At 30.6% G+C, this 12,002-nt stretch overlaps 1 protein-coding gene across 2 annotated transcripts; it reads left to right on the plus strand.

The window, feature by feature from the left end:
* Positions 1-111: 111 nt before the first annotated feature.
* Positions 112-6,654, plus strand: LOC124490642 (uncharacterized). Of its 2 annotated transcripts, XM_047053177.2 has the most exons (7): positions 112-724; positions 795-1,680; positions 1,745-1,841; positions 1,903-3,905; positions 3,963-4,175; positions 4,243-4,461; positions 4,529-6,654. In XM_047053177.2, exons 2-7 carry the CDS (start codon positions 962-964, stop codon positions 6,324-6,326), a joined length of 5,049 nt encoding a protein of 1,682 aa, XP_046909133.2. In that variant the 5' UTR covers positions 112-724; positions 795-961; the 3' UTR covers positions 6,327-6,654. The 2 variants fall into 2 exon arrangements, with proteins under 2 accessions (XP_046909133.2, XP_075586444.1); XM_075730329.1 differs by having other exon boundaries at positions 668-1,680.
* Positions 6,655-12,002: the final 5,348 nt, after the last annotated feature.

A 12,002-nucleotide genomic window follows, 5' to 3' on the forward strand; every position in this document is an offset into this window, starting at 1 on the left:
GAAATAAAAATTTTCTTAAAAATTATACAAGAATCTAATATTAGAATGCGCATGTTTTTCAATACGGCTATAGATTTTGAAATTGGACAGAAAAAAAAATCATGGAACTCTATCCAACCACAACCATTACTACTACCAGTTTTTAAATATATATGGCTCAAAGAAGAAAATGATAGCGGCATTAGAATTTATCCAATGTGAATTGTATTCCTTTATACTCACCCTCTTTCTCTCTCCCTCCCTCGTGATGGATCATCAACATAAAACACAAAACACACACACACACACAAATTTGATAATGATTCTGAATACCACTACTACCCGAAAATATTGAATGATTGATTCTCGTGATAATGTTGTAGTGGTCAAATGTGTGTGTATGAGGATATCCTTTTTTGCTTCCAATGCCGACATTGAGCCATTCCACTGCCGATTTCTGTGTTTTGTGTTCGAATATAATGTTTGTTTGTTTGATTGATGTGTTGAATGATTTTGATTCAATGTTCATCATCATCATCATCATCATCAAAGATGATTGAATTTTTTCCATAATTTACATTTCCATCATTCTGAATGAATGAAAGGAGAGCAAAAAGAAAATTCTTAATCTGATAATTTTTTTTTTGGGAAAAAATTCTGTTATATCTACATGATAGATGATATGGATTTGGCCTAAAAAAAACTAAAACTAAATCCAATTGATTTATTCACCTTTTTCATTGATGTAAGTTTCACATCTCAGTCATTTTTTTTATTAATTAATACAAATTAATAAATTTTAAAATTTCATATAGAATTTAGTATTAGATTCCTTTATTCTGGATATCTTATAAAAAAAATAAATGAAAAAATGTTCATCTAAAATCAATGATTGTATTTTTGGAGAAGAAAATTTTCAGAATTTTCTTTTTACCACTCAATCGCACTTTATATTTTACATTTGGTTCCGGTCCAATGAATCATGGACATTGACCAAAATCATCAATTAAATAGTAATCATTTCCGTAATCAACAAAATTCATCATCGACATCATCATCATCATTATTATCATCATCGGGAAGTGCTGTACATCGAAACATAACAAATCATCATAATCAAACTAATGATAATAACGGTAACATAAAAGACGAACAATCATCAACAACAACAACAACATTGACAGCAACAAAACAACAACAATCATCAAATCAACGGAACCAAAAACAATCAACAACATCAGTAACAGAAAAAGAAATGGTTGGCGGTTGCGTTGTTTGTGGTCAAGATGAAGGATATCTAGACAATGTAATCATCTATTGTGATGGTGATGGCTGTGAGATTGGTGTACATGAAGCCTGTTATGGTATCACAACGATACCGAAAGGTGAATGGTATTGTACACCATGTTCGATTAATCAGAAGCCCGAAAAATGTGAATTATGTCCAGCACGATATGGTGCATTCAAGCCAACGGCTAATGGCCGTTGGTGTCATGTTGTTTGTGCATTATACATACCAGAAGTTGAATTTGAAAATATCAATACGATGGAACCAATTGTTTTGGATCGTATTGATGCGCGTCGTGTTGGCTGTGTTTGTATTCTATGTGAAATGAGTGGCAAAGATAAGGATACGTCACGTAGTGGCTGTTGTATGTCATGTCATTATCCAAATTGTCCGAATAAGTTTCATGTTACCTGGTATGAATATTGTTTAAATTTAAAAAAAAAATTTCCCTCGAATATTTATTGTTTTTTTTTCTAGTGCCCAATATCAAGGATATTTATGTGAAGAAGCATCAGCGACAAGGCTAAAATATAAAGCCTATTGTCCACAACATATTGAAAAGCTTAGGAATCCGGTATGATCTTTATGATCAAATGAAATTGTTCTATTTAATTTAATTTGATTTTAATAATTAGCGGCGAACCAAAATTAAAATTTTACCCGCATATCGACCGGAAGATCCGAATCGTAAACAATCCAATTGTTTCCTATTGCTTAATGATGATAATGATGATGGTTTGATTTCATCAAATCGACCAACATTAAATCTACCATCACCAATATCGCCTATGACATCACAGCAACGAACTAGCCTAAATTCATCATCCGGTTCATCAGATACAAAAAATTCTGCAAAAATTTTAAAAGAAACAGCCAATAATAATCGATCACAACAACGTAAAAATTCTGCCAATTCAATCAATAATAATAATAAGCTAACAACGAAAACATCGACAATGATCTCATCCACAAGCCAATCAATGAAAAGATCTTCCTTCAATAGTTATTCAACGACCAATGTAAATTTTACTAATAATACTTCCGATTTATCGAAACATCAGCAATCATTTACAAAATCAATGTTAACATCACCGGCATGTCCGAATGAATCATTACAAGTACCACGTAAACGTACATTATCAGCATCATCGTCATCATCATCTGCATCATCATCATCGTCAGAATCATCTTCCAGTGGTTCATCAAGTTCTGGTTCATCTAATGATTCATCCGATGATGATAATGAATCGTCGCCATTAACCACTGCTGCAAATGTTTCGAATAAAAAACGATCGTCAACAATTGCAACCACTGCAGCTACATCGCAATCAACATCAGCGGCAATTCCATCCACTTCGAGTGGAAATAAACGTAAACCATCATCATCAACAAGGCGATCTTCATTATCGACTACATCCGAAGATGATGATAATTCCGATGATACTGATGAAAGCAGTTCTGAAGATGAATCGGACTCTGATTCCGATGATTCAAGTAGTTCTTCTTCATCTACTACTCCAACTAGTACACCGAAAAAAATACCAATGTCCAATTCAACCATTGTACCATCTTCAACCGGTGGTGTTATGGCAACATCATTATCGACTACGGCAACTGTTCCATTACAATCAGCGGCAAATAATACTGCATTGATTCCAAACGCATCGACAAATCGTCATAAACCCAATACATCCATTTTACAATCATCATCGAAATTAATATTATCCGATGAAGGTTCGTCATCAGCATCATCCGGATCATCATCATCTGGTTCATCATCCGATTCGGACGGATCGAATTCATCTAGTGATGATACATTAACAAAAAGAAAGAAAAAATCGACATCTAAAACGACGGCAAAAAATTCGACCAAATCAGTGACAAATAAAAATAAAAAGATAAAAGTAGATTCATTGAAACAGCCACCGATCAAACCTAATTCGGGTAAAAATCGAAATAATAAATCCGAATCAAAACATCAAATCAATCAACAATCACAGCCATTAAAAAATGAAATATCGACAACCACAACATCAACAAATCGTACAATAACAAAAGCACCAGGTTTAATTAGTCAAACAATTTCGATTGTTGAAAAAAGTGGTACATTAAATGCCACAACAACAATTGCCAATTCTACAGCTAATTCTATTTTGACTAGCCAAAACGCAACAAAACGTACATCATCATCCAAATTAATACTCAGTGATACCGGTGATAGTGATGAAGAGGGAAATATCAATACTGATAATGACGATGATGAAGATTTTCGAATTAGAAAACGGAAAAAATCAGAACGTTCCACTACCACAGCAACATCAACGAATATGAAACGTCGAAATAGCTCGAATAATAATGGTATCTCAATTTTGAATTCAAATTTGGCTACTATTTCGAATACTTTGGCTGTTTCACCTAATTTTGCTAAAATTTCTCAGAAATCATCATCAATGACATCAAATCGTTCATCGAAACTGAAAAACAATAACGATATTGTTGCGAGTGGTAAAAATTCACAAACACGTAGCCATAGCCAAAAAACCAAGACTAATCAACCATCAACATCGACGAAACAGCAATCAAAATCGAAATCTAATGAAAAATCTGCAATGTTGGCATCTAATAAAAAATCTGCCAGGTTAAATTATGAAACTTTCAAATTAATTTTTAATTATAACTGATTTTTAAATTTTAGATCTCAATCACAAAACAGTACTAATAATCAATCGGTTGCCAAATTGAAATCACCTACCATGTTAAAATCACCAATATCTAATCATCAAAGAAATTCAAAAACTACGACGACGCCTACCATTGATGGTGAAGATATACAAGCTAAAATTGTGGCCAAATCGATGGATAACATATCTCCATCATCATCACAAGTGACCATTCCATCCGTTGGATGGTAATTTGACAAATTTTTTTTCATTTTTATCAGTTGACAATTATGTTTTTTTTTCGTTGAATTTTAGTTGCCATCATCAACCAGTGCCAAATGCCTGTATACATCATCCAATCTATCCACAATTAGCGTCACCAAATCTTCATGCAAATATTAATGGTAGTAATTATTGTACTGCTCTATCGATCAATACTGGTGTTAATAACAGCGTGGATCATCCATTAGAACTAGCCAGCAATAATAAAGCAATTATACATCATTCCAATGATAATAAATTATTGACAACATGGTATGTTTATTGGAGTTTTTTCGAAATTTCCATTTGAATTTTTCGATTTTTTTTCTCGTTCACTAAGTACATCTTCATCGATGGCCAATCTTCAATCGACTATTCCCCAATCATCCGCATCATCGAAATCGATGGCCATTGCAAGATCACAAATTCCATTCAGTCCATCAATGGTTCCATGTTATGGACCAAATATTCAACCAACTGGCCTACAACATTCACCATCCATAGATCTGCCACCAACACCGAAAACATTAGAAGAATTGTTAGAATTTCAATGGATACATTCATCACATTTCCTAATGACACAAGAAGACAATAAAGAAGCGTCCATTATGTTACAAAAACTTCATGGTCTTATTACCGAAAAGAATAAACTACATAAAGAAATGAAATCATTACAACGTAAAGTAGATTTTTATGATTCAACATTAAAATTGGTAAAAGATATGGTAATCATTTCGGCTCAACATAATGATGATGAAAATGATGGTGGTAATGGTGATGATGATTCGAATCAATTTGATCCGGCTATGATGATGATGATGATGAGATCATTAATGATGACTAAACGATCATCAACATCATCATCATCGGGAGCAGTAAATGGTACCAATTCGGCAATCAGTATTGATGATAATAAAAATAATAGCAACAGCAACCACAATAGTAATAATAATTTACTGAAAACAAACCAAACAGCAACAACATCATCATCACCACAAATTAATAACATATCAAATACGACCATAAAATCTGGTTCATCAACACCTGTATCACAACAGAATTGTTTGATTTCTACGCCAACACCACCAACACCATCGACAATTGCCACACCTACCAATACATCATTGAATAATATTCTGGCAGCTACAACTACCACCGCCCCAGTTTCAACTAGACAATTGAGGATCAATAATAATACTAACAATATGGATGCCAATTGTTTGGATGTTGGTAATAATGTTCGTCAAACGAGACGAAGTTCAAACAATTCTCTTCAACAACAACAACAACAGGCAATGACTATGGGTCCATTAGATCCAACAACGACCATAACTGGATCACCACTACCGGGACCACAGCAGCTCAATAATTCTTCATTGACTACCTCTTCCTCCTCCTCATCATCATCATTATTAGCGAATACAAATTCATCAACATCATCATCATCCATACCGGATAGTTATGCACATTATCTAAGTAAACATTTAAATAGTCTGTCATCATCATCGAATATAACGCCCAATAATTTACCACCAACTACTGGTTTCTCCTCTTCTTCATCTTCTTCCTCGTCTTCTTCATCATCTTCCGGATATTCAAGTTCATTATCGAATAATAATGGAACAATTTGCCCACCTTCACTACCACCACCACCTCCTCCGCCTCCTCCTCAGTTTCTTCCCACACAATCGGGTAATTTTGATTCAAAACTTTTAGCCACCACTGCAACCAATATTATTGGTCATCATAATAATTTACATGGAAATTTAATCGATACGAAAAATCATTCACATCTTCAGCAACAACCACTGACACATAACCATCATCATGCACATCATTCACAAACAACACCATTCATGAATCAACAACCATTTTTGGCTACAACGAATGGTGTCCAACCATATAACACCAATCAATCGACAACACCATCATCGAATTCAAATAATGGCAATAATAATTATCGATCATCAACACGACCATTACGATCATCATCATCGAATCAATCGACCATACCGAATGGACAAATGAATGTACAGCCATACAATAATCATCATCATAATCATCATCCTATACATCATACTGCACAACAGCAGCAACAATTTCATCAATTTCAACAACATTATTATAATAAAAATTAGGGTCATGGTGATTGTTTTTGGTGGATTCAAGATTTTCTTTTTTCTCTTATTTATTCCGTTAAATTCTTTCATTTTGATTGTTTTTAATTCTACACACTTATAAATATTTATATACAGACACAAGACCACTGCTTGCATTTCTCTTGTCATGAATTGATTGTGTAAATTTTTTTTCACTTTTTTTAAATTATATGGAATATTATATGTATGGATAATGGACATAAAAAATGCTTTGATACTTATATTCTTCACTGATAATTGATGAAAAAAAAATTAATTCTCTTTTTTTGGACAATAAAAATCAAACAATTAATTTTATTGACCAACAAAATATGAACAACAAAGTTTATGGTTGACTATTATTAAACCTTTATCACTTACATTCTTTTGATTTTTTAAACATGTATATCTTGGTTTATTTTTTTCCCACAATAGATGGCAGTATGGAATTTGTTTTAAAAAAAAACAAAATTCGAATCACAATTGAATTTTCTTGTCGATGTTGATTAGCATAAAATCACCATTACCACATATATCACATTCAGAGTTAATCTAATTTATTATTATTTTTTTTTTTGACTGTCTTTCTGTTTTTTTTTATTGCATTCGATTAATTGACTGAATCAATTCAATTAATTTACGCGATATGCAATAAAAAAAAAAACACACACACACACACACAATACATTAAATAATAATAATCATTATTATTATACCATCCATTAATCTATCTAAACGACTGTTAATTTGTCAATGGTCGATTTTATTATTTTTCGAACTTCAAACTAGATTAATCGAGAAAAAAACGGATTTTTTGGCTGTATATTTTCAATGTTCCAAAATTAAATTTTAATCAATGCAAACAACATATACAAATCTGTCTGTATATGACCGGTGATATGAATTTAATTTTTATTGATTATCGATTCATATAGCTAACTGCCGATTGTCCAAATGGAATGACTGACTGACTGACTGACTGACTGGCTGTCAGATGCAAACAACAATGACAATAATAGAATCAATATATATAGTTGATAAGTTGGTTGAAATCTAATTTTTTGTTTTTCGATCCGATTTCGAATTATCAATGGTTTTTTTTTGTTTTTATTCCTGAGAAAATGGAGTTGATTGCGATGGTAAATGATGGTATTAGAAGACGAAGCCAAAGAAAAAAAAATCAAAATTTCCTTCTGTTTTTGACAATTTTTTTTTCTCATCAGACTATATATTTTTTTTCTTGTATTACATTTCAATTTCAATTTATCGATTATCAAGAAAAATTCTCTCTCTCTCCCCCCGCCCAAAAAAAGATAATTAATTCATAAATAACATGTTAATGAGTTAGAAAAAAATACAAAGATAGAAACAGTGTAAAAAAAATGAATTCTGTATTCAATATTAATCATCAACAACACTTATGATGATGATCATGATCGATACTTGAACTTGATCATTCATACATCTGGATTCTTTTGTTTTTTTTTCACCTGTTCATATATCCACTTTTCACATATACAGAATTCATTCATCATTATTATCTGTTGTTATTTTATACAAACAGAAAATATTTCAAGTGTGTGTGTGTGTTTTTTTCACATCGAATGATGATGATGATGATGATCACTTCATTTTATATTTATTTAATGGTGCAGAATATTCCATTTATTTCCACATACATTTGGAACATCTGTTTAGAACGGTTCCTTTTTTTGTTGTTTTTTATTCAATTGATTCTTGACATTTGATGATGATGATGATGATGATGATGATTCTATTTTCGTCAACATCATTTTTTATGATGTGTGTGTATGTTAGTATGTTTGTCTGTATACGATAACCAACGAAATAGAAAGTGTGACTTAATGTTAAACCAGAAGTGTGAAAATATTAATAATATAACTGTCATTAAAAAATAGAACAAAAATTGAATTGGTACAAACGGAGAAAAAAATATATTTATTTTGACATATTATTCAGTATAGCATCGGTTTTTTTTCATCGGTAATTTTTCTGGAACTTTCAGGAAAAAAATTCTGGCATTCATCTTCATTATCATCATCATCATCGTCGGTCATTTGTTTTTCATTTTTCGATTATCGATATTTGATAATGTGATTCTATAGTTGAAACATTCTCGAAAAAAAAATTCATCACAAAAAAGCTTTATTTCATTCCATTAGTTACGATTTTGTTTTGTTTTCCGAAGAATTCGAGTCAAAAGATATCATATAAATACCCGGTTCGATTGGCATAATTACTGTTATATGGTAAAGTATCGATATTTGGGATTGAAAACAGCCCCTCCGATTCCCAATATATCCATTATTGATATTATTTTTTTTTCAATCAAATATAAACAAAAACGACGACAAAAAAAATTCGTAGTTCATAATTCCTTTACGATTAATTTGGTTGTCAAAATTCGACATGAAAACAAGAAAAAAAAACTGGCAACTTCATCATCATTATCACGAATGAATTGAAACTTGCAAGAATGAAAAAAAATGAACCATTTTTTGCCGAAACTTTCATCCAAAAGAAAAAGAGAAAAAAAAAAAGACGACAGGTACCACCAGAATCCGTTGCAGGCATCGGGAGCGAAAAAAAACAACAACTAGTGAAACATCGTCTACAACAAAATGAATCCACGAAACAAAGAATTTCACTGAAGAAAAATGAAAAAACTTTTTTTGTGTAAAAAAAAAGTTTTCCATTTTTTTTTCTTAAAGAAAAAAACTATTAAAAGCAACAAAAACAGAGAAAATATGTAAAAAGAAATAAGAAAACATAAAAAAAAACGAAAATTATAAATAATGATTCCTACGTTCGTTGTAGCGTGAAACAAACAAAAACAAAAACAAAAAACACGACATACGTTACTTATACTCCTCCTGTGTTTGTGTTACATGTGATAGCAAAAAAAAAGTAAAGAAAAAAAAATTTTTTTTTTACCGTTTCGAGTCCCGAATTTTTGTTGTTGTTGTTGTTGTTGTTATTAAGAAAATTTCATTCGATTGTTGTTGTTGTTGTTTTCCGCTGCCATTACCGTTATTTTGTTGTTGTTGTTGTTGTTTTGATTTTTGGCCTATAGATAGTGTGTGTGTGTGTGTATGTGTACGGTGTCTGAGAATGTTTGATAACACACAAATACATTGTATATATATATTCACATTCGATTAAATATTGCAATTTCAGCCTGAAGCAAACAATAGTATATATATGTGTATCTCTATTGAATAAAAAAAAAGAAAAAAAGAAACAAAAATGTTTCTGAGATAAACATTATTATTTTGGAATAAGAAAGAGAAAAAAAATCAATCAATGTATCTGGAAATAATGAACAAATACACTATGCATTACACACAGAGAGAGAGAGTGGTGAAAAAAAAACAAATATCATTATCATGATTATTATTGATGATGGAATTCTTGCTTTTTTCTCTCTTACTTTCTCTCTTGATGAAAAAATGAAAGAATTTCCCAATGAAAATGTTCTTTCTTTCTAGGTTTATAGAAATATTTTTTTTTCATAATTCATTCTTGAATGAATTTCTTTTCTTTTTTTTCGTTTCAAATAGTTTCCAATTCATTTTTACTTTTATTTTCCAAACACTAATAATAATGATGATGATGAATGCTGATAACGTAAGTGCTGTGTTTTTGTGATACAATTTTTTTACTTAATTACTGTTTTAGAAAGAAAAAATGGAAAAAAAAACTCGTAATGGATATCTTTTCTTAATGATTATTACAACACCATCAATGCTGTTATATGCATTCGATGATTGTAACTTGTTTATCATTTATATACAAACAATAACAAATTTTTTTGTTGTTGTTGTTGTTGTTTTGTTATTACGCTTCTTTTGCACGCAATATACACAATATATCAACGAATCAATCAATAATTATTGAATGAATGGACAGAAAACATCAGCCGACTACCAAAAAAAAAAAAAAGAAGAAATTCTATGGAATGAATCTTAACCACAACAACAACTGTGTGTGTGTGTTTCAAAATATTATTAGTCTGGTTGTTTGTTTTCACTATAATCAGAAAGACGAAGAAAAAACAAATTTGTTTTCTAGATCCAAAATAATTATTCTTGTGTGTCGATAGTGTGTATGTGTTTGCGTATGAAGAACATAATGCATCGAAATTGGTTTCGTTTTTGTTGTTGTTGTAAAGTGTAAATGTCACCATCCACTTTTTTGTTGTTGTTGTTGTTGTTGTTGTCATATGGTATTGAGTATTGGATATCAATGATGATCGTATCTTAATCGTTTGTTTGTTTTTTTTACTTGCATATGGAAAAAAAGAGAAAATAATGATGATAATACCCATCTCTTCTTCTTTAAAAAAAAGTAACCGATAAAACATATAAGCAAAAAAAAAGAAACACAAATAAGCAGAACAATGCATGAATGTTTTTTTTTTCATTTATTCTCATTCTGTGTTGTTGCTGTTGCTCTTTTGTGAATGTCAAGTTTGTTTTATTCTTTCTTTTTATTGGACTAATTTCTTCTATTTTTTTCCAGTGAATAATTGTCACATAAACATACGCACAGTCATCGACAAAGTGTGTTGAACATTTTTTTTTAAACATCCTTTTTTTGTTAATACTTGAATGAAAAAGGAAAGAGAATCCGATTATAGTTGAATAGTATGTGGCAAACTATAGAATATTCTCTGTTGTTAAGCACACACAAACAGAGAAAAATATGAACAAAAAATAGAAAATATCCGATCGAATAATCGAATGTTAATTGAAACAAGATAAAAAAATGAATTTGCTTGTTAAAAAAATGAAAAAAAAGAAATTCAACGAAAAAGTAAAATAAAATAAAATGGAAAAGAAATTAAGAAATGAAATTAACGCAAACACACACACACAAAGAAAAAGACAAGAATTACCTAAAAAAAAATTTTAATGATGATCTATAGATCATAAAAAAAATAATGATGATGATAATGATGATGGTGATGTTGGTGGTGGTGGTGATGGTGGTGGTGGTGGTAGTGGTGGGAATCCATCAACATTTATATTTAGACACATATTCTTGAGAAACAATCACTTAATACTATAGTGAATAGAAAACAAAAATGAATTATATGGCTGGCTACACACATTTAACATACATTTGTTGTTGTTGTTGTTGTTGCTGTTGTTGTTGTTGTTGATATGATAATAATAATAATAATATTTTAATACCATTTTCAATGAATGAATTTCATAATAACAAAAAAAAAGAAGAAGAAAAAGATTTTAGTCTTTCTTTCTTTCTAATAATAATAATATCTTCTTATCTCTATATATCTAAGGTCTTGGCCATAATCATCATTATCATTATTTTCATAGAGACATAGAGAAAGTGAAAACCATGGAATTATATTTTGTTTCTGGAATCCATTATATTATATAAAATAAACATACGTCAATGGTATTAATGGTACTCTCTCTCTCTCTCTCTCTCTGTCTCTTTGTATATATTTATCTATCTATCTATCGATCTTTCAATCAATCGATTGATTGACCACAATGGTTAGATTATCATCTTTTGTTGTTGTTATTGATAATGGTGATGATGAAGATGGTTATTTAGTAATGATTTTTATCTGAGATTTATACATGTATTTGATGATGATGATGTGACCAACATTTGGATTTTTTT

This window comes from Dermatophagoides farinae, chromosome 4, assembly GCF_024713945.1.
Source record: "Dermatophagoides farinae isolate YC_2012a chromosome 4, ASM2471394v1, whole genome shotgun sequence".
NCBI classification, from domain to species: Eukaryota; Metazoa; Arthropoda; class Arachnida; order Sarcoptiformes; family Pyroglyphidae; genus Dermatophagoides; species Dermatophagoides farinae.